At 37.6% G+C, this 27602-nt stretch overlaps 1 protein-coding gene and 1 pseudogene across 1 annotated transcript in view; one reads left to right on the forward strand and one right to left on the reverse strand.

The window, feature by feature from the left end:
- LOC141899886 (poly(A)-specific ribonuclease PNLDC1-like) overlaps window positions 1-27602 on the reverse strand; it is a 146434-nt gene that overhangs the window by 33367 nt on the left and 85465 nt on the right. The window contains exons 9-11 of the mRNA XM_074786491.1: window positions 15765-15924; window positions 15591-15651; window positions 15438-15507 (exon numbers count right to left, since the gene is read on the reverse strand). Of these exons, the coding sequence (XP_074642592.1) occupies window positions 15438-15507; window positions 15591-15651; window positions 15765-15924 (291 nt within the window). The remainder of the gene's footprint in view (window positions 1-15437; window positions 15508-15590; window positions 15652-15764; window positions 15925-27602) is intronic.
- Window positions 9412-13997, forward strand: LOC141900808 (uncharacterized; annotated as a pseudogene).

The raw sequence follows: 27602 nt of genomic DNA on the forward strand, positions 1-27602 counted from the left end.
ATGCCATGTGATAGCAAAACGTTAGAGCCCATAGCTTGTTACAATTGAGAAAATAAAACATAAATTCGGATCTTTATCATTTATTCAAAACACATCATAAAAATCTAATTACAGAAAGCCTACAGAATTAACTGTGATTTTGCCTAGGAGCAAGAGAGGCACGAATTTAGCTCGGATCCAGTTTTCTTCAAGTTCTAGGCACGACTGTTTTCCTCATGAGCCATGCTCGCTTACTTACTTTTTCATGGTAGTGAGTTGGTATTTTGACAATACCTGATTCTTCAACTCTACTGATTTCGACCTGCCTAGCTTTTTGCTTTTAAGCGGGCTGCTCGTATCTTCTGCTGGTAGGATAGGATAGGATTGTAAATTTTTATAGCACCTTGTAAATAGCAGGACTATTATCAAAGGCGCTCTCCAGCCGAAGATGATGACTTGAACAGAAATGTCTTGAGCTGTGCTTTGAATGCTGGCAGAGAGTCAATATCACGGAGAGGTTGTGGAAGGGAGTTCCACACTGTAGGTGCAAATGTCTCAAATGCACATCCGCTGAATGACTTAAGACGACATGATCTGACTAACAGAAGGTTCTGCGACCCGGAACGAAGTGTTCGGACAGGTCTGTAAACTGTTAACAGGCTGGAGAGGTAAGAGGGTGCCAAGTTATGGAGGCACTTGAAAACCAGCAAAGCAACATTAAATAAGATCCGTTTGCGTACTGGTAGCCAATGAAGTGAACGGAGAATCGGAGAGATGTGATCACGTGACTTAGTGAGTGTAATAATCCTAGCAGCTCTATTTTGCACAAGTTGGAGTCTATGAAGAAGATAATCGCTGATATCGTACAAGCAGCTATTGCAATAGTCTAATCGCGACAGAACTAAAGACTCCGTTAACATTTTCGCTGAGTTCTGTGTGAGGAAGCGACGAGTAGAACCAATAATCCTAAGATGAAACGAAGCGGAACGAGCCACACTTTTGACTTGGCTGTCCATGGAGAGGGACGAATCAAACATCACACCTAAGTTTCTCACCGGTACTTTCTGCACTGGGATGAAGGTGCCACCGACATTTAGAGGTGGTATGTGAATTAACAAACTCTGCTTAGTTCCAACGAGAAGGGCCTCGAACTTATCCGGATTACTCATGAGTTTATTTTCAAAGAGCCATGAATGAACCCTGTTCAAGGTGTCCTGGAGTTCTTTAAGCTGCTGGGATAGATCTGCATCAAATTTGCAAGACAAGGCAACATACGTTTGTTTGTCATCTGCAAAGCCATGTCGCTTTACAATATCACTAGTAAACAGATGCATAAGTGGCAATACATAGACAAGGAACAGAAGGGGTCCAAGGACAGAGCCCTGGGGTACACCACAGTCCAGAACTTTTGGGTTTGATCGACAACCATCAATAACCACAGCTTGTGTGCGCTCACTCAAATAGGATCGAAACCAACTAAGTGCACTACCAGATATTCCAAGAAGACTCTCCATGCGAGTGAGGAGAATGTCATGATCCACAGTGTCGAAAGCAGCACTTAAGTCGAGGAGCACAAGTAGAGCACAGCCATGACTGTCCACCATACACTTGAGATCATTCTGAACCCTGAGTATTGCAGTTTCAGTGCTATGATTACGCTTATAGGCTGACTGTAGGGCTTGTAGGCACTAGAGTAGTTGTTTGTGGGTTTTAATCATAGTTTCGTTGGTTCAACTGTCAACTATCGTCCAGCTTGTGGCGACATCTCTGTGAGTAACAAATTATGAGTTTGACACATGTGATTTAAATCATTGTCATTCTCTGGTTGTCATTCGGCCTAACCGGACGATGATCTTTCAATAAATAATAAATCATCTCAATATATTTTCTACTTTATTTATTGCAGGTGAGTGGCAAGTTAATGATATATAATCCTTAGTCTAAAAAAGACACATTTCTTGGGCTGGATCTGTGGTATAATTACCATATCGTTGTTACTTATAATGATGGATTTTTGAGTTGTCCTCAGTCAAAATGGTTGGAGGTTTGATTCAATTCCTTTCCGGTAGTAAGGTAATTTTGGCGGTAAATTGAGATTAGTCTGTGTACTTTGTATTTTAATGTTTGTTGCTTGATATGTCAACTACATCTATGTTAAACTCAAGAGAAAATATTAAAGCAAAAATTCAAAGGATAAGAAAATCAATAATCTATCATGAATGTTTGTTCAAATAATCTATTATGTAATTCAAATCAGTGTTATTCTCTGATTTTTTTTCTGCCTAATCGGACGATGATCTGTTGAATAATTAATGTATAATGTTAATATATTTCTACTCTATTTATTGCAGTTATCAATGTGATCTCAGTCGATGAGTTCTTCCTATCGTCAGTCGTTGTCATCAAGACACTGAACCCCGATTACTGACAGTTAAAAGAGGAGTCAGCTATGACAAATGGCGCCCAGTGGGGGACAACGATACGTAATCACACAAGGATCAACCGGCGATTGAGGTAAATGGTCTGAAACAAGATGGTTCCTATCTGGATGTCCAATTGCTCAATTTAATCAGACGATCATTGAAGGGTGTGGCACGTGGTTGCCTATTGAATTTGGAGAGCGAGTGGGGGCGTGCTGGAGAAAGTGGCTCGAGTGTGGAATACCCAAGTACAACGATATGAAGAAAACCATAGAGACACCAGCGGCTACCATAGCTGAGTTGAAACGAGAGATGCAGCAGTACATTACAGCTAGACTGAAAATAAGGACTAAACCGATCAGTCAAGATTTTTGACCAGGCCATGGAATTGCTAGATATGGAGCTCCAAGTGATCGTGGGGATAATCGCCTGCAATCCAGGAGTCGTCAGCGGGGTTGTTATGCTTATGGCAGTACCGACCATTATGCGATTACACTCGTGCTGAAAAGTCAGGCTGAACACAATTAGTGGGTCACAAACGAGACGGAAATTGTAGTCAACGGAGATAAATGCATGGCGTTGGTTCATACAGGGGCGCAAGTGACTACAATTATCGAATTTCTAAATCGGGTGAAAGATGTGAAAATGTATCCAGTTCAGGATTTACTCGATACTAAAACCACCTGTGGAGGTGAACTTCCGTACTTGGAGCTGCCGAGTAAGATATGATAATGAACCAGCAAATAATAATTGCACTTGTCTTAGTGACAGCTGAAACTGAGTAAAACTGTACGTGTCATCATTGAAACTGATGTTCTAGACGTTGTAAACAATAGGGGGATAATGCAATTGGAACTACTAAAAGGTGCTTATCATCAGCTCCCACGGAGGTGCGAACGACAACTGAAACAACAGTGCACCCTATGGCGTAGATATTTATAAAAGGCATTGTTCGTGGCATCCCTGGAGATTTAGAAGACGATGACATGTAGCTCTCATTAGGCATCGCAACCTGGAATGCTGGTGTTAGTTCCAACCATCAACAAGGTCGCTTTGGTTTGTTGTTACCAACTCAGTGTGTGTGTTTGGAATGTTTGTCATCCCGTCACCGTGACTACATGAACAAAGGTACAAAGTGCACCCGGTCCTGAAGAATCCTATTACACCAGTGCGGACGCAAAACTAGGGTCATCGGATAAGGTGTGCATCAGAAGCTGCGTTGAGAAAACACCTGTCAATTTCTCCACCGGTGATCTGGATAACAGGTGTGCCAATGTCTTGAAACACGAGATCCCATTGTGGGAGGGCATTCCGGTCAAGGAACGATATTGTCGTGCCTACATCATGGTTAACAAGGTCAAGGACCTCAGCTGGTATTACACGACCGGCTTATTCGCCATATTCATCGCCTGTGGTGCTTGTCCCGAAAAAAAGATGGAGGTCTGCGATTCTGTGTACTACCGCATCCTTAATCATTAGCCAGTCAAGGATCGGTATACATTGCCTCGAGCCAATGATTTAAAAGTAAAAAAGAAAAAATATTAAAAAAGTAAAATTATATATTATTTTATTATTAGTGGATCTGTTACAATTAGTTCTGTAATAACATTTTTAGCAATATTCAACGGAGAAATTCTAAGAAATTACATCTATATGAACCTAAATTATCAGATTATTATACACCAAGTATTGAACAGAAGAAATATGAAATAATTTTGATTTTAGGTGGGATACTTGTTGTATTATTTTTAGCATATAAATTTAGAAATTAATTATATATTACTTTTTGTAAAATAAATGGAAGATAAAATGGATGGTATTGATATTATTCCGCTCCGCATGATATAGTCTAAATTAAAATCATATTTCGAGAAACAAATATTAGAATTTGAAAATGATTTAAAAGTAAAAAAAAAAATATTAAAAAAGTAAAATTAGTTCTAAAAATTACAATTAGTTCTGTAATAACATTTTTAGCAATATTCAACCCATTAACACCTTTAGCTATATCAATTGGAGTTTTAGGTTTAAGTTCAAGTGTTTTAACGGGTATAAGTTCAAAATTAAATATAAAAAAGTAATAAAGAAAAAATTAAAACTGATATAATCTTTTTAATTTTTATTTTCTCGGCCTCGACCTTTCGACCTTTGATCTGAAAACATACTTTACCTATTACTCATATTTACTCCATATCTTCTGTAATAATCTGATAATTTTTTCTTCTTACTCTACAGGAACAGTTGAAGAGAAGTCTGACCATGTAATTTTCACACCATCGGCAAAGCCGAAAGGCGGTGATGTTTACGTTTTTAAATGGAAAAACGCATCAGAGAAACGTAAGTTCACAAGATCTTATCAATGTAATTACAAATAAACTTTTGACATAGTTCGAGTTTAGTTTTAGTTCGAGTGCGCCTGATAATGACTATTAGTTTACAGTTGAAACGATGCTCGAAATATGTACCCATTTACGCAAGAACTTTCAATATTTCAATATAGCTGAAACTATTTTGTACTTTTCTCGTCCGTCACTATTTTACAAGCATTTTGTGTATTCCTCGACCTATAAAGTTATATCGTTTATGATCAATTATGGATTATAATAAAATCACCCCACTTTAATTTGGGCGTACCTGTGGAATTTCTAAGAAAATCGCTATCGGTGTCGTTATCGCAGTTTCATATAATCATTTTTTATGAACTTTCTTATTACAGAAAACTGGAGGTGTGATGGCTATCGATGGAAAAATAATGGTGTGAAGCGATTCCCTCGTTATGTTCGTGAGAAAAGTGTACCGAAATCGATTTTCGTTTTGGATACAGCCGATGGCCTGTCAAGAGAATACATCAAACATGCGTACGAATTTGAAGAACTGACGATTATCCACTACATTGGCAATGAGAAAAGGGCTATCGATTCTCTTTCCTCATAGATCGTCAAACACCAATGCAAAAATACATCACCGCACAGCAAATTCTGTTTTAAAGGAGATCAAGACAAGGCCCAAGGAGGAGCCGTCAAATATATACAGAGATCTTGTTTCCAAAGAAATACCATCAAACCTTGAACCAGTCTTGAAACCTAGAAATATTGGACAAATCAAAAATGCGAGAGACAGTGTTAAACAGCAGCTCAGACTAAGCCGTGATGCACTATATAATGTACATGAAATCGTACTACAGCGTGCCGATGAGGATTATGTTTCGATCATACAGACATACCCCGACTTGATCATCATAGCTGGCATAAAATACATGATTGATGAGTTTCAGCAAGTACTTGAACTTAAGTCGGAAAAAGCTGTACAGCTATTATCTTACGAAACAACTTTCAAATTATGGGACTTCTACGTTTCTACCCTGGTGTTCAGACACGTTTTATTTGAAGGATCGCCATGTATGCCACTGATGTATCTTATCCACGAAAGGAAGTACAGCAACATTCACGAAATGTTTATGGACACCGTTGCAAAAAGAAATCCTAAACTACGAAAGCACAACGTCCCCATCTTTCTAGACAGAGAAATTGGATTTACTAAGGCCGTCAAAAAAACATTTCCATCCATGAAAATTTTGTACTGTTCGAATCACATAATATCGGATACGAAAGAGTGGTTACGTAGGCATGGTGCGGCAACAGATGAAATTAAAGTCTACGTTAAGGATATACATGATTTGCTTATGTCAGAAAGTCTGAACGAGCGATACAGCCGAAATAGCAAGTAAAAAGTGGTCAACAAGTTTTCAGGAGTACTTTGACCGCAATTTAAAAAATGACATCGAAACAAAAGCTGCTCGATTCGTAGTTGAACAGTCCAGTTTATATAGTAGCTACACTGGCGTTACAAACAATGCATCTGAATCAGTAAATGCTTTGATGAAAAGATTGATGGATTAGAAGGAAGTACAGGTAGATAGTGCTCTACCTGCGCTTAATATGTTACAGAGGTATTTGATGAATGAGATTGCTCGTGGAAGGTGTGGTCTTGGCCAATTTACTCTACGGACGGAATTCAACAGCGCGAAACTAGATACTAGTGATTTGGAATTTGTCACTTGCATTGATCCAGAAAGCATTGTGGAACATATAAAATCGGGGACAAATGAAATGCAGCAAACATTCGGTATCGATTTATCAAATAAAGTCGAGACTAAGAACTTAGAAAGAAAGGATTTAACACAGAAAGCAATGGCAAAAGAAGCCTGCCAGCAAGGTAGCGCACGGCTTTGTGCCGAGTCCAAGGCTTTCGTCGTAACAGGTAATGCTGGGACTAGATACGCCATAACATTAAATCCAAAGGAGAAGTGTCCAGCAACAGGCACTTGTTGGCATGTAATAGCTGCAAAGATTAGTATTGGCGTAGAAATCGAAGATGCAAGAAAAGTGATAAATCTCACCCAATTGCGCAAAAACGCGAGAAAAAGAAAAGATAAAACATCGGGGAGAAAGAAACTGCGCGTTGGTGATCTAGATGTCACTGTCAATCCAGCACCCGATTCAGTACTCATGACATATGCAGAGGTCGAGAACAAAGATGAACGTCAACCAAAATAAACGTCATGTGCCGAAATAAAACCGCACGACCTTAATGACTAGATAATTCCGGAACCTGTATCCATTCTTATTAATGAAGAGACTCAACATTCGTTAAAACCAGTCCCTACCACACCAGAAAAAAAGAAAACTGTGATCGAGGAAACACCCAAATCAATCTTGAAGAGAAAGAAGTTGAGGAATTCAGATTTCGAAAATCCAAAGCCAGTGAAAAGAATGAAATTTGAGGATCCAAAATACGAATTTATTCCTCATGACTATTCAACCCCTTCAAATCGTAAATTGGACGACGACACCAATATGAAGTTGATAGAATATATCAATGGAATCTCTATAAAAGTTATCCAAGAGCTACTTTTGGTAATCTATGATTCGAAATTTAGAATACCGAAAACCGTCCATCAAATCAACCAGGAATCCGACAACTGTGCTTTATCATTTTTTCACAAAGTATCAACAGAAAATGAAGCAACTCTCGACTTCATAGCTCCAACAATCATAAACAAATGTAAAAGTATTAAGCAAAACCCGAGTAAAAAGTGTGAGAAAATGATGTTACTGAGCTCGATCCTATTTGAAGCGTTCAAAAACGGTATCTTCCCAAAAGATATGATACAGACAATTAAAGAAATGCCAAATCACTTAGATGAACGATTTTGGAAAGCAAGAACGAAGAAACAAATTTCAGATTCCGAAACATTAAACGTCATGAACCGTACCCTTAGAAAAGAAGATATTGAATCGCTAGATGGATGGTGTAATGATTCAGTGAGTATACAATAATGGATAATAACTTTTTTCGTCATTCCATGATTACAAAATTCATGAATTTTTGATTATAATGATACTTACGACGCTGAAATCTTTGCAGGTTATTCACTGTTACTTAGGAATATTGTCGACACAAACGAAACCGTCAACATTCGTTATCCCTTCCTTCATATACCACCATTGGCTGAACGGCAATTTTACGACATGGTTATACCGAAAGGTACTTATTCGAAAACGCATTGAACATCTCGTTTTATACAGACATGTACATTTACCGGCATTCACAAGCATACTTAATCCATTTCAGGCCCGATTTCATCAAATGGATTACATTTTGCTGCCAATTTGTGTCAAAGAAAACCACTGGATTCTCGTAGTTGAAGATGTAAACACGAAAACACTCATGATTTTCAATTCTTTACCCGCGTACAGCAAATTCATTCCTGATGTTGAGTTAATGTGGAAGTAAGTAATACGAGACCGTCCATTAAATTTTCATTACGCCATGGAGAATAGAAATTTCAGAAATATATTATTTCTCTTTTCAATTTCAGCGCATTTATGATGCAGCGTTCAAAATCGATTGGTAGCGATATCGAACTTCAGGATGGCTGGACTTTGGAGAGATGTGTACCACAATCGGTACAGGAAGTTGAAAATAGCTGCGGAATTTTTATTCTCATGGTATGTAGGCTTTGATAAACAAATGAAAACATTCTTTCTCTGAATTGATACTTTAATTGAATGATGCATTTTTCAGAACGCTGAAGCTATTCTAAATGGAACCTCACCGATTGTAATGAGGCAGTTTCATCTGAATAGATATAGAAACTATATATACAACAAGCTGCTAGCGTCCGCGAAACCGAATAACGAAAGAGTTTGCGAACTTCCGTACTGCTCCGAAAAACGAAAGAAAGTAAAATGGATTTAATGCGAACATAATGACAGATGGAATCACTTCCAATGCGCGGGATTGATTGAACAAATGGCTGTAAATACTTACCTATGCATGTACTGTTGAAACAAAAGATGTTTCCTTTGAAGAAAAACGCAAAATTAAAGTCTATATTCTTGTTTATATACATTTAATAAAAACATATTATGAATGAAATCGTCTTTCATATTAAGAAGATTGGTATCGGTCGAAATAGGGAGCTGCAGTCATATATCATCGATTTGGTCGAACGTTCTGCAGAACAGAGTGTCGTCGATCCGGTCGAAAGTTCCACAGCAATAATGATGTTCACGTAGTTTAATTTGTTTTGTTTTTAAGCTTATGGTATCAAATCATTATATAGTAGTATTATTATAATAGCTTATGGGAACTTTTGACTTGCCCACTAAAAAGTATTGGCTTTTGAGCACATTTGACCTAACCCAAACAAAAAGCACGTCTTTTGAGCACGTTTGACTTTGAGGATATGGGGTTTCTCATACACTTCATTTCTACAGTGATCCAAACATCTGTGCACAGTGTCCGGGCGTACAATAACGCAAATTCCCGAGCATATGTGCAAAAAACACGCTTGGACGGGGATCGGGTTCGAAACTGGAATCGAACAGAAGAGACGAGTAAGGGCAAGTCAACATATGCTTCCCTGAAAGTTACATCTAAGTGTCAACCAATGGTGAGATCTCCCAAGAGCCGGAACTTTTTTTCGCTGTTTGAAGTTCGTTATGCGATGCACACAAGGTAAGTGATAGCAGGTATTGATGACTGCACAAACGTTTTAGCATATGAAATGTCTTGTTCCCTTTTTTATAGTGAGTTACGATGACGTGGCACCAGGGATTTCGCTATTGACCTTGACTTATACACTGCAAGAGAAAAGTATTTTCCCGCCAGAAACAGTTTTTGAGAAATTCTAACGAAGCCAACAACAAGCCTGTTAATAAGCAGCCGGACACGGACATTGTCCGTTCATACAAAACATCGTTTTTGTCTGGTACCGATTGGTGCTCCAGGTCACGATGTCCGGGACATTTTTTATCATCGTTAAAGGTTGATTATTTAACATGTCTGCGGAAAAAAAGCCCTAGACGCTCAAGCCCGAGACCATAAAAAAGTGGTTATCGAACGATCTCGCTAAATCTGAGGCGAATATACGAAACCAAAGAAGACGACAGATCATTAGTGTCATAGTTAAATTGCAGATTTTGCACCCATTATAAAGCACATATTAAAACAATGAAAGACTTTTCCCCTGCCTGGATCAATGGGTCATCAAACCTGAGACTGTCTAATCCGAAAGATCACAGTACAAGATGTCATTTTATGCTCGAGATTCAGGCAGACAGGTGTAGTTCACTAGTTGTTAGGCCGGCAATTATGCAGTTTATCTTGTACTTAGAGTGTTAGTAAAGCAATCTTTAATCATTTAAAAATGGAGCAGAGCATAGCTAAGTTCAATTTGATGTCGTAACTGATAAATTAAGCATCTTTTTTCTAAGGTGAAAATAACTATTTTAACAAAAGATTTTGGCGTTTGAGAAAAAACATGCAGTTGATATCGAAGAAAGTTATACTAACAGGGTTCAGTGTGGCAAATTCATTGACTGTCATGCAGAAACTTCACTGGAAACCCTCAAATCTGACCTAAAAACTGTCGTTTTTTTGTGTGCTTACTGATGGCACTACCAATAAAAGTTTTGTTGTGAAAGAATGTATTTATGTATTCATTTTGATAAAAAAGATGTTAAACCAAAGTAAGTATTTCTGAACATGAAAAGTGGCTCCAACAATCAAATCGGCCAGTCAAGTTTTTCAGAGATCATAAGTATGGAAAAAGAAGACCTGTATAAAAAGTTGGTTGGCTATGGCGCAGATGGAGCCTAGGTAAATAGGCATTAAAAGATGCTATCCGTGGTTCCTATTTTAAGGAGGTTGATAATATGCTTCTACGGCTCTATTATTTGTACCATAAATCCCCAAAGAAGTTATACGAACTAAAACAACTGGCATCTATGTAAGAAAATTCCTTTGAATTTGCTGAGGGTACTTTGAAACTGAAAATAGCATGTGGAAATCGCTGGTTAGCCCATGAGCTAAATGCTCTTAGAGTAGTGTTTGACAAATTTGCTGATTGTACATTATGCACCTTGAAAACCTGTCTAGAGAAAGGGGTAATGACGATATAATTGGATATTCAAGGAAATGGAAAACTGCCAAACTGCTTATTAACATAGCATTTTTCATTGATATTTTGACCCCAGCGTCAGTATTTTCTATTTCCTTGCAAAGAGAAGGTATTGATGTGGTTCACTCACTTCATGCATTGAGGCGCACTCAGGGCAAATTGGACAGGCTTTTAAAAAGAGATGTTGAAAATCAGACCATCATGAGATACTTACTTACTAAATTGGAAATAAATTGCCCATGGGCAGTGTGGTTTACCTTGAAAGCTAGAGGTTGTTTGGAGTAAGGGCATTGCTTGAAAAAATCTTTTTAATTCGTGACTTCAAAGTTCTAGAAGTTTATATTGTATTTTATCTTTCTTAAAGAATTATTTTGTAGTCAAATAAGACCAAAGATAAACATTTGTTTATGGTCTACGTCCAAAATTTTGTACAGGTAGGCTCGGCATTGGAAACTATTTTATATTTTCAAAAAAATATTTTTCACAATATGAAAAAATATTCAAATAAAATTCATATGATGTCACATATCAGAGGGTGGCTGAATATTGAGTCTTGGAAACGAAACCTCTTCCAATGTATGGCCGCGGAACACCGGGGTGTAGTATTAGATCGTTTTAAATCCTGGAATTTACAACTACAATATTCAGACCTCGACCTATACCTATAGTTTGCTGCTTAGTATTTTCAGGTCACAAGAAATTACAATTTATTACAAATTCTATCAAACAGAAAACACAGCGCTCATCTTCTGCTACGACGATTATTCAGCCTGTTATCATACCAAACGTGCAACCAATCGCATCGATTATACGTCGTTTAACCCGAGAACCAATGAAAAAAATGCTCACATAAAAAAACGTACCGCGATTTTACATGAATTGGCTCAATGCCAACCTCATACTGCTGACAAAGGTAAACCAAAAAAGGCGATGAGGTAATCTATCAGGGTGTAAAATTAATCAACCACAGTTGATTCAGCTCTCCAAGGTCCATGAAAGGTGGTATAGTTAATTCAGAGGTGAAATGCATCACTGACCGCATGCAGCCAGAGAATGCTATTTTGAAATAAAGGTCCAATGGCCCTGTCGCTCATCATCAAATCATTGAGTGTATATTGTCAAAAATATTATACTGAGAATTAATTTGGATTGCAATCGAATGTAGAATAGATTACCGAATTAAAACCATCATCTGACGATATGCTGAACAAACTCTTCAAACAACAATCTTTTATTCTAAAATCTAATCAATTCATTAATTCTTAGCCTCTAGTTACATGATTAATGCATACATGATACAAGATACTAGCAATTTCCTGATTTTATCATCCTTGAATTAAATTAAAAAACGCGCACGACGCACGTATCCTCTGTGTTTATTTTTTTTAACAGCACGCGTGTAAAAACTATACTCTACATTCTATATTGATCGCTTCGGACGGATTTCCGTAGTACGATAACAATATATATGTGTGTAGACTAAATCACTGGTGAAAAAACTGACTGTTGATTGGATGAATAGCTGAGAACATTCCACTGCCCGCTTTTGTCTACAGACTACTTAGTCCATTATAAATTTATCATCGCTCACAATTCTCTACCTAACAACGTACTAAAATTTAATAGAGTAGAGCAGTAGGTTCATAAAAAAAGCCAGATGGCGACAGCTGCGCTTAAACCGTACGGGTTAGCAGGTCTTTAAGGCATTGAAAAGACAAATCTAAGCCAACACTCCATTGGTATCGTCATACTTGCTAGTTTGGATACTGAATTGAAGAGCTTACTCAGTTACATTCGTAACACCGAACAAATTATAAGCGAACATACAATACCTAGACGTATGAAACGCTTGCCATTTTGTTTTGGGTTCCAAATTGGCTTTTCCCAATGGGCTTTCCCAATTACATCAGAAGTGCCGAAATTCCCGGAATTCCCACAAACAGCCAATCACATTCATTGTAGCTCAGGTAACGAGGTCAACTCAAATAAATAGAAGCGAGAAAATTTAGGGCGTTAATAAAGTGAGGGCCTGTAGGTCGAAAAGTACATTGAGATGAGTCGCACAAAAAATGGCAACACTTCCAGGAAGGATTGAACTTCTATTTATTTCAATTCCAGGTATGCAAATTGTCATATGTAAAATTGACCATTACTTAGTGCTAAAAAGCAGGGATTTTACCTGTTTTTCAAGAATAAGTCCCCTGAAAATAACTAGATCACTATGAAAATTTCGTGGGCTCAAGAACTCGTTAAGCCAAACCATGACACCAAAAATCAGCAATATTTCAATGGAAACTGCTTCACCAGACCGTTTGCATAGGCAAACCTATGGTTCGCCAAAAATTGAATTAGTTCTTAATATATGTACTGGAATTCGAAAAATTCAAGCGGAAAAGAAAATTGAGCAAAGTAGAGACGATGAATCTGGTGATGAATTAGATTATGGAGAAAGTTTTGCAGATTCTGAAATCAGTAATTTGTTTACCCATTTTGAGACATGTTTAGCTCTTGAGTGTACTTGTACCACTATATCGGAAGATTTGCATGATTTAGCAGGTCACGCATTGGTGTTTCTTGCACCTGAACAGAGTAATTACATAGAAACATGGAAATTGATCTTCCAATCATCCCGCTCTGAGGAGAGATGGAAAAATATCCTAATGCTGATTGAGCTTCCCTTAACCATTCCAGCCAGCAATGCAAAACTAGAAAGAATGTTTTCTAAGCTAAAAAGAGTGAAAAGTGACTATAGATGCGCACTGGGCAAAATGAGGGTGACAAATCTATTATGAATTGTGGAGGAGGGGCCAGATTTAAATTCAATCAATTCAGGTGATGTTGTTACTAAATGGTATATGAAGAAAACTAGGAGACCAAATCGTAAAACCACTCTGACAGGCAAGAGAAAAATGTATGATAGTAGTAAGAGAAAAAAGGTAAAATATTACAATGTCAATCATAATGTATCATCTGATGATGATTTGGACAGTAATTCAGCAGCAGAGTCTTCCCAGTCACTGTCAGCAGATGAGGATACCCAGGTTGACGATGAGCAGAATTATGAGCACTGGTGGTATGAAAATATAGAGGCTTCTAGCAGTGACATTGACAGTTTTGAAGGATTTGATTAAGCCAACATCACCTGATTTGACATCCCCACTCAGCAATATTCTTGGAGGATGCAATTAACTTGATCTGAAGTATGGTTAGGTAAGAAGACATACTGTAGCTCTCTGCTGACTGGTTAGGCTAAGGCCTAAGATTTTGTACAGTCAAAAATTAAGGTAAGACTCATTTACCATGCAATTATAATGTTATTTTTGTTATATTTTATAGAAATAGTTTTGTTTCATTGTTTTATGTTGATAAGAAGTTTGGTTATTAAAAAGTTAATTTTGATAATGATAATTTTGCAATTTAATATATTATTCTTTGTCTTTTTTCTTCGTATTTCAAAATGTCAGGCACAAAATCAAAATGTCAGGCACCAAACGGTTGGTGCCTGACATTTGTCAGTCACGGAGAAATCCTTATTAACAGGCTTGCAACGAGGTTTTACATGTATTCAATCGCATCAATTATACGCCGAGAACTAATGAAACAAATGCTCACATATAAAGACGTACCGAGATTTTACAAAATTGGCTCAATGCAAACTATTCTTTTTTTCAGGGTTGTATTGGTGAAAAAAACCCGTAACAATGTTCTAAAAGAGAACACCATTTTTCCCATGATTTTACAGACCAGTAAAGGAAAATCAGCTGCGTACGAACCATGATCAGAATGACCTGTAAACATAGGCTTTAGTTTCGGCATATATTCTTGATAACCGGCAGTGAATAAAACATAACACTAACGAACTAACATTAATAGTATCGAGCAAGCATTGGGAGCAGGGTATAGATTAATACCAATCCAACATAAAACTCAGGAGATTCGAATCCCACCAAAGACGATTGAAAGTTAATTGAACTAAAATAGTATCGCGTCATAATATCAGATCCAGTGGCTTCTGTTTTGGAGTTGACTACGAGTGTATGCACGTTTTAAGAATACTATGCAAACAACGCAAAATAAAGCCATGAACACTGATTTTCTTTTATTTCAATGTATGTTCCATTGAAAATACGAAATATCACTCTCTGATCAAATATCTGAATAATGAAATGAAGCTGTTATGAAATAATTTCGCGGCTCAAAAAACGCTATTAAAGGTTTTTGGTTTTATGTACATAAGTACAGGATCGCACTACTTTCTTTATTGATTTTAGAGAGACACGATTTTTCGAGTCAAATTATTAGCATCGGTGACCTAGTCACTAAAGCTGACAATTTGGAGAAATGTATTGGACAAGTAACAAACAATTGATAAACCCTAAATCTACTAAGTCTAAAAATGGCAATAAAAGATAATCAATGCTAAGTTTGGTTCAGTTAAAAAAACGTAAATTTCAAAAACAATGGGGAAAGGATGAGGTATGGGGAAAGGATCCGCAACCTCCCACCCGTAAGAAGCTCATAATTTTGGCCAGACTAATGTGTAACAGGAAAATCCATTCTAAAATACGTACCTGGAAGAGGTTTGTAGAATTTATCATAAATCAACAGCAAATCCATTAAACAGTTATGCCCAACAAGTGGCTGTAAGACAGATAGGTAACCAAGAGAAACTTTACGTGACAAAACGAAACTAAAGTTAGCATTATCTTCCCAATCCGAGATACCTTTTTGGCTTGAATCATTCCTCTAATGATTTTAGTTACACCTAAAATTCTATTCAATATCCTGTAAATCACACAACAAAATAAAGTTAAAAACAATTTTTCTTATGAGGATTTTCGTATATGCATACATAACAATTGCATTTGAAAGACACAAGGTAATATTCAAGCTCTTACTTATTTTGTTCATCAACTTCCTTGGTTTTCTCCTGGCTCTCAAATTTATTTCGGTCTTCTTCTTTTATTTTTTCAACAAAAACTTTTTCGTCATGAATACTTGGCCAAATATCATTAAATCTCTGTCTGATTTCACCAATAAGGACATATTCTGATAAACCTGTAGGCAATATGTAGTAATGAGATTTTTCGCGTAGAATGTGCATTATAAATCTCTTATCCAATAACTGATTAAGTGCAGTTGCCATCATGTTGGTAGTTACCATGGTAGTCATGTTGGCAATTATTTTGAGAGCAGTTCTAGACTCATGAGTTGTAACAGGACCTGACATGACATATAGCATTAATGTGTAACTACTGATGACTCAGCAATGCAGCATTAAATGCTTCTCACTCTATGGTTTATGCAGCTGTCAACTTGCTGTCTGTATCCACCTCCTCGACAGACTATCAATATCTTTATGACAAGAAATTGTTAATATGCACTATTCACATGATAGTGCATGTTTAATTCTTCATCAAAGTTAAACGTCAGTAATGCTTAACTGCTAGAGTCTGAGCATTTATAATCTCTAAAGATATCATTATAGGGCTACTCTTTATTTCAGAAAGATTCAGAATATGGTGCTTGCCATTAGTTACCACAGCGGTGCAAAGTTGCAGGAATCAATTGCAGTTTCTTTGAACCCTTTAACTAGGCCTTAGGCCATATAGCGTCTGTGTGACGCTCTAACACACGTGTGAAGCACGAATATACGTAACAATACATGTGTTCTTCCAAAAAGAAGCCTCATTCGCAAGGTTTCATATGTTAGCAAAAATGAACTTCGCTTTAAAGCGTGAGCCCACGACTATTGTCTATTTTGGTCAGAAAAAATGGCAAATTATTTTGAAAAGGTCATAAGAGATGGACATCTACAAGTTTACATATTGCTGTAATACTAGCAGCGAGCACAAAAGGCCTAAAACTACCATTGGCGATTGGCGATCAATCCAAATATAGAAAATATTGGCAAAAACCATAGGAAAGGGTACAGTACTCGACGGAAATACACACGTCTGGGAAAGTTATGAATACAGCCAATACAAATAGATTGTTTGGCCTCATTACAATAAATCATTTTGTATTGCATCCATCGCAAGAAAGTTATTTCAAATAGAGACAGCACCCCTTTAGCTTTTTCACATAGACTGAGATTTCTATCGTTCATAGTGAGAAGATATTATTTCTTGCATAGAACACTGTAATAATGCCTGAGGTAACTAGGGGTCCAGGGACACCATACCCACTTGGGAAGTGGTTTGAAATGCTCAACAAACAGAAAATTTCAATAACGCCCCTGCTATACATATTAAGATAATAATGACCTTAAAACTCACCACAATATTAAGTGGTTACAAAATAAGCCTAGAGACCAAAACAATATGAAAATACTAAGTTCTTCAGCTATTTGATGCCCCTGGTAACCATATTCAAAAACCAAGGAGCTTTAAACTCACTACAATCGTAAAGCATGTCACAAGGTACAATTTTGCAATTCGTTGTGGTTACTAAATATGCCTAGGTACCAATACAATATGAAATAACTAAAGTTGTTTGGTATTCAAAGCCCCTGGTGATAGAAACTGGTGACCTGGAAACTTTTCACAATCATAGAAAATGTCATGAGCTACAATTTTGCAATTGTTTGTGGTGGGAAAATATGCCAAGGTATCAATTAAATATTAATATACTAAGTTATTCGACTATTCAATGCCCGCTGGTGGCCATTTACAACTAGGGATCCAGGGGCACCATGCCCAATTGGTGGTTTCAAATGCTAAATATTCTAACAGATTCAGTATTCAACGCCCCCTGGTGACCATGTACAAAACCCAATGACCTTGAAACTCAGCACAATGATAGAATATATCGAGAACTAGAACTTAGCTATCGATTGTGGTTACAAAATATGCATAGGTACCAAATGCATAGATACTAAGCTATCCTACTATTCAACGCCCCCTGGTAACCATATGCAAAAAGCAAATACCTTGAAGCTTACCACAATCATAGAACATGTCATGAGTTAGAATTTTGCAATTTATTGTGGTAACAAAATATGCCGAGGTATCAATATAATATGGAAATACTAAGCAGTTCTACTATTCAACGCCCCCTGGGGACCATATACTGAAACCAATGACCTTGAAACTCACCACAATCATAAGATATGTGAAGAGTTGCAGCTTTGCAATTGATTGTGGTCACAAAATATGCATAGATACTAATACAATATGAAAAACTAATAATATGTAATTTATTGTACAATTCAACGTCCCCTGGCGACCATATACACAACCAATGACATTGGAACTCACCAAAATCATAGAACATTCCAAGAGCTACAAGTATGCAATTGATTGTAGTTACAAAATATGCATACCAGGTACCATTATAAATAGACAAATTGTATATTATTCAATATCTAACTCCTCCTGGTAGCAAGAACAAAGAATTGGGTGATCTCAAATTCCATATATGTCTGTGAGGAGATTTATCCTATGACTGTGCTTATAATGATCGAATATGAAGGCTATATGTTCATACCTGCTGTAATTTTCCTCAAAAATAATTTTTCCACCTACGAAGGGATGAGTACCGATGACACTATGATGGCCACCAATTGATTGATAATTTGCTGATCCAAAATACTGTCACATGCATTAAGATCCCTTTTCATAGAATACCCACCACAAGTTGCGATGAAAAATACCAAACCAGAGTTCAGGCCAAAATAGATTTTTTTTGGGCACAAAAAAGGTCACAGGACGGCCATCTTGAGTCTCATCACCCCATTTCTTTTCACGCTGATGGGCCCTTGGGGAATACAACTATTCCTGAACGATCAAGGTAATTGATTAAAGCGTCTTCAAAGTTTTCCTTGAAAACTTCAAAAGTGTAATACCTGCTAAATTTGGCAAAAAATGGCTGCCAGTTGGCCATCTTGAATTTGACCGGGCCAATTTTTGGGCTCAAGATACATGTATAAACCAAATATCAAGACATTACCTTGCAGCGTCTTCAAAACTTCTCAAAACTATTGAGCCTCGAATGCCCCCGGCCTGAACTTCACCGCCACATGAAGTTACAGGGTTCGTGGTAAATGCGTTAGAAATATTGAGGCCACAATTCTTACTATAAGAATGATATTAGAGAACATGTGTACAAAGAGTAAAAAATTTATCACCTCTACGCTGTTTTCCCCTGATGGCCATAATTTGAATCAGTCAACAATTGCGGCCTCTAGGCTGTTAACGTCGTTTGTCATGTTTTGCCCCCTGGTGGCCATAATTTGAATCGAATCAACCCAATTTCAAATACGGTTTTGGGTAAAGTGATATCCTACTTGTGTACCAAGTTTGTAATGAATTGGTGAAGAATTGCGGACTCTTGGCTGTTAAAATAGTTTTTCATGTCGGCCCCCTGGTGGCCATAATTTTAATCGACTGGACCCAATTTTGAATGGAGCTCTTCCCCAAGTGATATCCTACTTGTGCACCAAGTTTGAAATAAATCAGTCAACTATTGCGGCCTCTAAACATCATTTTTCATGTCGCTGGGCCGGATTTATGTCCAGTAACCGAAACATATTCCCAATCCAAAGCTAATTAATTTCTCCCAAATTGAATAAAAAATTCCCAATGAACTCTTATATTCTATACAATAAAGTAATTGAAGTTGTGTTCTACTATATGCGCCGCTAGCTGCCGGTTGGTAGTTCTACCAGACTGATTGCATCAATGTTTCCATGAATTAGTCATATAAGAAAAGAAAAACCGAGAGTATGCTCTAAAGATTTCTGTTTTGTTTTGTTCTTTCTTTATTCGTCGATCAGCCGTGTTTCCGGACTGAGCCCATGTCAGGCGCGGATCCAGGGCCATTCGGTGACTACAGCACAGTGAGGGCACCAAATTTGAAAAGGGCCAGTATTAATGCCCAGCGAGTGAGTTTGAGTTTGAGTGCCATTTATTGGTATCATGCCACTAAATTTGCGTTCACTTTCAATTTTCTTGTGCTTTTTTTTTAGATTTTTGACGAAATTTGCCCTTTTTCGATTAGATTTATATAGCGACAATAATGTCTCTTTTACAATAGTGCCCTTTTGAGTAAAGGAAAATGCCTTAGATTAATTTTGGGCAATTTATTTTCATTCACATTTTGCTTTAGTCCTAGCACAGAAAGGCAATTATTTTTTATGGCGCACAAATTGTGTGCCCTTTTATTTACTTATTTCCAGAAACAAACATTTTTCGAAGGCATTTGAAAACTGCGACTACCGCACGTGCTGCATGTGCGATAGTCGATAAAATGATATTATTGTTGAGAAACATTGTCAATTTCAATAGGCATCTGGTATCCTAAGGTATTGTTTTTTTTTCTATAGCCGGTGCTGTATCTGATGTCAATGAACCACTAGTAGCCAAAGGTCCTTCCGAATCTGATCGTGACGATTCCACCGTCCCCGCTGATGAATCAGTAGCTGATGTCATTGAATCTACGGAAGCCGAATCCATACCCGGTCCTTCCGAATTCGATCGTAGACGATTCCACCGTCCCCACTGATGAATCAAGAGGCGATGCGATTGAATCTACGCAAGCCGAATCTATACCTGGTCCCGAATCTGATCGTGACGATGAATCATCTGATATTTATGTGACTGATGATGAGATCACGTCAAACAAAGTAGACGGCAGATTTATTGACTGCATTTCTAAGTATGTAAATTTGTACAAATGGGCTTCATATAGTTTTCTAAGGGTGGTTGACTGTGTAGGGTATTTTTCCAATTCTAAGATGTCAAATTTGTTAGCATCATCTAGCTTTAAAGTGGACGATCATCCGAACAGGCAATTCAAAAGGCATTTGGATTCACGTAGCCATAAAGATTCATTACGCAACCAACAGTTGTATAGATCCAATTCCAGTTCGGTAATAGATAAAATGAAACAAGCTTCAATGACACAAGTCGATGTTAACGGGGTAAAACTGAAAAAAAATGATACAGTGCCTCGAATTCATTGTTCAGAAAAAGTGGGCACATGTACATAACTTCAAAGATTTTGTTGAGTTTATCAAAGAAACATTTGAACAAGGAAATATGAAGTTTGACTTAACCACTTACACTTCATATCAGGCAATTGATGAGATCCTGTCTAGCATGGGCGAGTACATCCAAACGATAGATTTTAATAATTGGCGGGAAGCGCCTGTTAACACTCTCCTCACAGATGCTGCGACATATAAGTCTCGTCATCAGCAGTTTTGTATATTGGGGCGATGGCCTTGGGTGGATGGTCAGGTAGTGGAGAAATTCATCAGCATCGAGCCCATTAGCCAGGAAGGGGAAGAATACCTTGCAGATATAATAAAACAATTTCTCAAAGACAAAAATATCGACCCCAAAAAAACCTGATTTTTGAAGCATTCAATGGCACAAATGCCATGTCAGTCCACAAGTCTGGCTTGCAGCGCACATCGCCGAACTTGGCCCCGTTCGTCGAATATATAAACTGCCGTTGTCAATGACTAGCTCTCGTTTTCGCGCACCTCATAAAGCAATATCCCCATATTGCATTCATGGATACAACACTCCTTGCGCTATGGAATCTATTCCACCAATCTCCGAAAAATCTCGCAGTACTCGAGACTTCTCAAGCGATACAGGGTGGGAAACCAATGAAAATGATCATGCCTTCAACTACTAGGTGGTTGTTGCATCGTGATTGTACGATCAGAGTACTGAAACGTTAAAAGTTTATCCTTGATGCCTAAGATGCAAAAAGAGTCAGGTGACGCCGAATGGCGTGGAATTAAACTCAATCTGTCAGAACATAAATTCATTCTCAGGAACAAATTTCTGAGCGACCTTTTACACATCACTGGCAAAATGAACAAAACGTTTCAATCCAGCCATCTGGACTAGAGAGCTGTACCTGTCCTTCATGAAACTGCCCTGGAAGAAATTGACAGCATTATTAGCCATGTCAACCGATTAACTGTAGAACCTGTGGCTGCTGCTGCAAACCTGCCTAATTTTGATTCCGTCGCCGATTATTTGAAAATCGTGATTGAGAGCTGTGAACTGGGCCCAGTTTCGAGAGGTGGTCGTGGCAAGGAAAAGACCGTGAAAAATTTTGTAGAATCCTTGGTAGTGCCACTGCTGAAAGAACTGAAAGTCGAACTTTCAAATGCGACCGAAGCGTCAGGACTGCTGACATCGTTTTCTGTTCTCGATCCTAGAAATTTACCGACTACTGATGATAAAGATTATGGCGTGAATGAGATAAGTTACTAGCAGATTTTTACGGAACCACGAAACAAGACACGTACAACGGAAACACTACACTCACTAACCCATTTCTCTGCAGATGAAACTGTTGTGGAGTGGCCTGCCTGTGTAGCGACCATGAAATCGCTGAAAGCGCTATACTTGGCTCGTATGTGAAAATATGTGAAAAACGGAACTGATATCGTGCTGTACACCTCAAAGATACTAATGCACGATTTATCGAAATCTGACTGCGGTTGCGGTATCCCTAACTGCACACTGCTGCAGAAAGTGCTCTGCTTTGCCCCAGTGGGAACTGTGTCCGTAGAGAGTCTCGTTTGTGTTCTGAACGGCATGAAAACTTCGCAGCCTGCCCACCTGAAAAGTCAAACTTTGAATAATTTTGTCAGAATAAATATGAATGATCGAAAGTTAACACAGCCTGATTGGGATGCCATAATAGACATATTTAAATCCAAATGTCAAAAGGGCGAAAACCACAAAGGGGCAAGAAAAGTTCTCTTGCAAACTAGTTCTTAAGTTAAATTGGATTATTTGAAAGATATCTTACAGGGGTTGAATACATAATTGTTAGTAAGTTTCTATTTGAGAATTCTCTCATAAACTTTGTTGACGTGGGAGGTAATAGTTTGTATTTTTTAGAATTATCTTGTAAGCTTTGTTGACGTTGGATGTATATATGCCCTAATTAAGGTAGTATTTTCAGAGAATTTTCTTGTAACTTCGTTGGCGTCAGGTTTTAAATAGATTACTATTTTTGTGAATTCTCTGGTAAACATTGTTGACATTGGATGTTTGTACATGAGAATAAGATTTAAATAAAACAACAAACGACTAGTTTTTATGAATACAGTATTTATTTACAACGCTTTTTTTAAATACCTTGGCCGACGTGCTGTCATCTCTCATCAGGTTTCACTGAACGTCATCCACTGAGTGACGTCAATAAAAGGCGGAGAGTTCATTTCCTTCTTTGCTCTCATTCATTCATGGTATGATCACTGTGGGTGGCGTCGAACAGTTTTGGCTGGCTACCAGTGACATAGTTTAAATACGATCAGTATTAAATGACGTCACTGGCAGCCAGCCAAAACTATTGACGTTCAAAGAAGATCGCAAGTAGCCTAAATTACCATGCTATGTTCACTGAAACACTCAGCTCGCCGGTAAACTACTTTGAATCGGAAGTTTTTTTTCGCAATTACGTTAGTAACGGACATTTTCCCCAGCGTGATGCCTGTGTCAGCGTCCTGGTGGCCATAATTTGAATCGAATCGACCCAATTTTAAATAGGGTTCTGCTCCAAGTGATATCCTACTTGTGTACCAAGTTTGAAATAAATCGGTCAACAATTGCGGCCTGTTGGCTGTTAACGTCTTTTTCTATGTCGGCCCCCTAGTGGCCATAATTTGAATCGAATCGACCTAATTCTAACTCATTCACTCCAGAATAGCCAAATTAAAAATTGCGAGCAGCAGACGAAATTTCCACCATTTTGGTTAATAAGGGATTCCCCCTCTGGTACTTCCCATGATCAATAGTGTCTGACGCGTTGCAAACGGGATTCCATGGAATTCCTCACAAAATTTATGATAATATTGTTAACTTGTATTTTGATTGGTTAAAATCAAGTCATGAAAGCCACTCTTAGCGGCTTAGCGTATGCAATGGTAAATACGACGAGCCGCTAACAGCGGCTTAACGTAGTCATTGAGTAGAATAGGGTTCAGGCCCAAGTGATATCCTACTTGTGTACCAAGGTTGAAATAAATCGGTCATCAATTGCGGCCTCTAGGCTGTTAACGTCACTTGCGGCGGCAGCGTATTCAGACGGGGGTAAATATATATACCCCCTCTCAACTAAAGTTGAGCCGGGGGAATAATAACTGGATTCCTTTTACGGACGGATGGACAACACACAGACAAAAAGTGAACACAACAAAAACCAATGACCTTGAAACTTAAACACAATTTACAAAACTTAGCTTAACAATTGAAAACGGTTACAAAATATCCAAGGTACCAATACAAATAGGCAAATTTTCTATAATTCAATATTCACCTCCTCCTGAGTAAACCCAAGTCCACGTGAGGAGATGAATACTACGATGGTGATACAATTTATCGATTGCATAATGCTTGACTGATCAAAGAATATCTCTGATATGTTTAGGAGTACACCCATCACAAATTTCTATGAAAAATGGCCAACAATATGGGAGCTAAAGGTCTTAGAATTGAGGGCGAAGAATAGCTCGTGCAGTGCTTTGCTGGGTCGAAATTAAAGGACTACTGAACAATTTTGTTTTTTCCCTTGAATCAATCCAGTAAGATGTAATAAATGATAATCTAATGACCTTAGGTATATTTGTTTTCATTTCGAATACTTTTAAGAGGTTTTTTCTTGCTACGGCAAACCAAAATATACGTAGTCGCGATGCTCAGCAATCTCGGGTAATCCCCTGTGGTGACGTCAGCGCGAGATGTTGAGAACCTGGAAGTATTATCAGCCTCGTTCAGATAGCGATAACAACAGGAGATAAAGTGATTATAAACAGATTTTAAAACGATTTTAAACTATGCCACGGCGTTGTGTGTACTACAATTGTAGTACACAAGATTCCTTGTTATACAAATGGCCGCGTGATCCAAATATTGCTAGAGTATGGACTGCTTTTATGAGTACAAAGTGAGCACGATGGAAGCCTTCGTCATCAAGTGTGCTCTGTAGAAAACATTTCACAACGGAGGCCTTCGACAATTACATGGAGTGCAATGCTGGTTTTGCTAATAGGTTTGTATATTAAAAACATCAATCCCATAAAATAAACTGATACCTTGATTCTACAGCTTTTGAAACAAATCATATTTAATTCACTTTCGAGTGACCTGGGCCTAAGTGTGTCATGTATAATCAGGCGACTTGTAATTAGTTTGGAAACAACTGACTATTATGATGCATTTTTCACTTCAGTCTTCGATTAAAGAAAGATTCTGTACCAACTTTGCATCTCAATGATTCTGTTGTGTCGAATTCTGTTGACTCGCCTCAGAAAGCAGATTTTTTGAGTCCGCAGATGCAGAAAGGACGTTCAGCTTTTGAAAAGAGACGGAGGCTAGCGATGGTCAATGATGCGACTCAGCCAAGTGTAGCTGAACCAGAGCTTCAAAGTATTGACTTTGAAATTGATGGTGATGCCGATCTCGATAAGATGTGGGAAACTGTAGCTGTTCAAACTGAACCTATCACATCTAGTAAAGGTAATTACATCCATTCGAAATCATGAATAAGATAGTTGCCTACCTACTTTTAATTTCATATTTCATTTGTTGATTATAGAAATTGAATAAGATTTGATCAGTATTATTCAAAAATATACTTTTAATTTCATATTTCATTTGTTGATTATAGAAATTGAATTGAATTTAATCATTATTATTTAAAAAAAATTTTTCAGCAATCCAAACTCTCATATGGAGACCTAAGTACTTTTGTCAACGTCGACATTTCCCAAAATATTCAAAACCGAAAGTCAAAAGCTACAAAATCAGACGCACCTCACGTGGGGTTCAATGTTCCCTTCTATCCCCAAAGACAAGACCCAAGAAGCGATACAGAAAAGCTAGTCAGAGCAGTGTCTCATCAAACAAGACAGATTCTGATGAAGAATATCGTCCAGAGTGCGACACGGAGACTGAATCGGATGATGAATTTCAAGAAGAAAGTTTGAAATTTGAAGAAATGAAGTAAGATGATCATTACATGTAGCCTACCCTCAAGTTAGATATCATGACATAGAAATTTGTATTTGATTTTGTCGAGAGATCAATACTAAGATCTGTGAAATTATAGAAGTATTTTTACTTGCAGGAATGAAGATGACGTTGAATTTCAGGATCAGACCAAGTTTATTGTTTATCAGTCTGCTCTGCTGATACTATTTCAATTCTGCAGTATCTGCAAGGGTGAAAATCTTGTCTCGAAGAGTGTGTCTTCTACCTGTCTGACAGTTAGAACCCAGTGTAAGCTGTGTAAACCACAGGACCACATGGAAAAGTGAGCCATCCATCAAGGGTATTCCCGTTACCAGTATATTATTGAGTGTTGGAATACTACTGACAGGAAGCCTAACAGCAAAGGTTATCAGGTTGTTTAAGTAAGTTGAAACCAATGCTTGTCATCAAATTGTGCCTTAATTTTCATCGACTTTTAAAAAATACATTTCAATATATAATTTCAAACATTCATTGTCAATCCAGCTTCATGAAAATTCAGTGCCTTTCAACGCGAACAGTGTATAACCATCATTCGAAATACATCCATGCCGCTATACGACAAGTTTGGGAAAGGAAACGCGAGTCTATGCTTGATAGTCTCAAATCATCTCCACTGTTGATAGGAGGAGATGGACGCTGTGACTCACCTGGCCACTCGGCAAAGTACTGCTCATACTCGATAATGAATCTGGAGACCAATAAAATAATAACTTCTGAGTTAGTCCAAGTAAGTATGCCTTGCAGTTATTCAGGGTTTATGAATGTGGATTCGTTTTTTAGGTATTTTGTTTTTTTAATGTATAATTCAGTCAAATGAAGTGACATCATCAAATGCGATGGAACTTGAAGGCTTAAAAAGATGCGCAGAAAAACTGAAGAAATTCAAAATCACAGCTCTCGTAACTGATATGCATTTGTCCGTTAGAAAATGGGCACGCGACACTTGGAAAATTCCACATTACTATGATACTTGGCATTGTGTCAAAGGTGCGTAAGTAACACAATTTTGTAAATGGTTTCTTAAGGCTTGTTCACAAAGATCTACGTTTTGTTTATCATTTTATCTGTCAAGCGGTCAAAAGAAAACTTGAACGCCTAGGAAAGCAAAAAGACTAAGGTTATCAAAGAGTGGATACCCAATATCAAAGTCCATTTGTACTGGTGTGCCCAATCCTCAGAAACAGGAGACCACGAGACAATAAAACAGAAATGGCTGACATGCATACAGCATGTTCAAAATAATCATGAGAACTGTCTCCACGCATCATATTCTAAAAAAAAGAAATGGTTAATTCCAGGTATATTTTTCTATTCTCTATTTAATAGCTACCCGGTTAGATAATTAAGTGTAAATAATTGTTTTCATTTTGATTTATTGATCTTTCAATTTTTTAAGATCCAATGTTGCATCTGAATTTGAGAATCTTGCAACTAACACGCGGACAGTTAATCAGATAACCAATATGTCTAGCTATGGACAAACCAGCAGTATCGAATGCTTTCATAACATCTTAAATCATTTTGCCCCTAAGATGATACATTTCTCTTACGTCGGAATGCTCAGTAGGTATGTAAATACATGTAAAAATATGAATTTACAAAATCACATCATTGTTCTACCTGGTACATTATCATTCTATCTTCATTTCAAATTCCATTAGGATCTGTATAGCAATACTTCACTATAACGAAAATTCTGAACGAATTCAAGCTGAAACGAAGACTGGT

This window comes from Tubulanus polymorphus, chromosome 2 (assembly GCF_964204645.1).
Source record: "Tubulanus polymorphus chromosome 2, tnTubPoly1.2, whole genome shotgun sequence".
NCBI classification, from domain to species: Eukaryota; Metazoa; Nemertea; class Palaeonemertea; order Tubulaniformes; family Tubulanidae; genus Tubulanus; species Tubulanus polymorphus.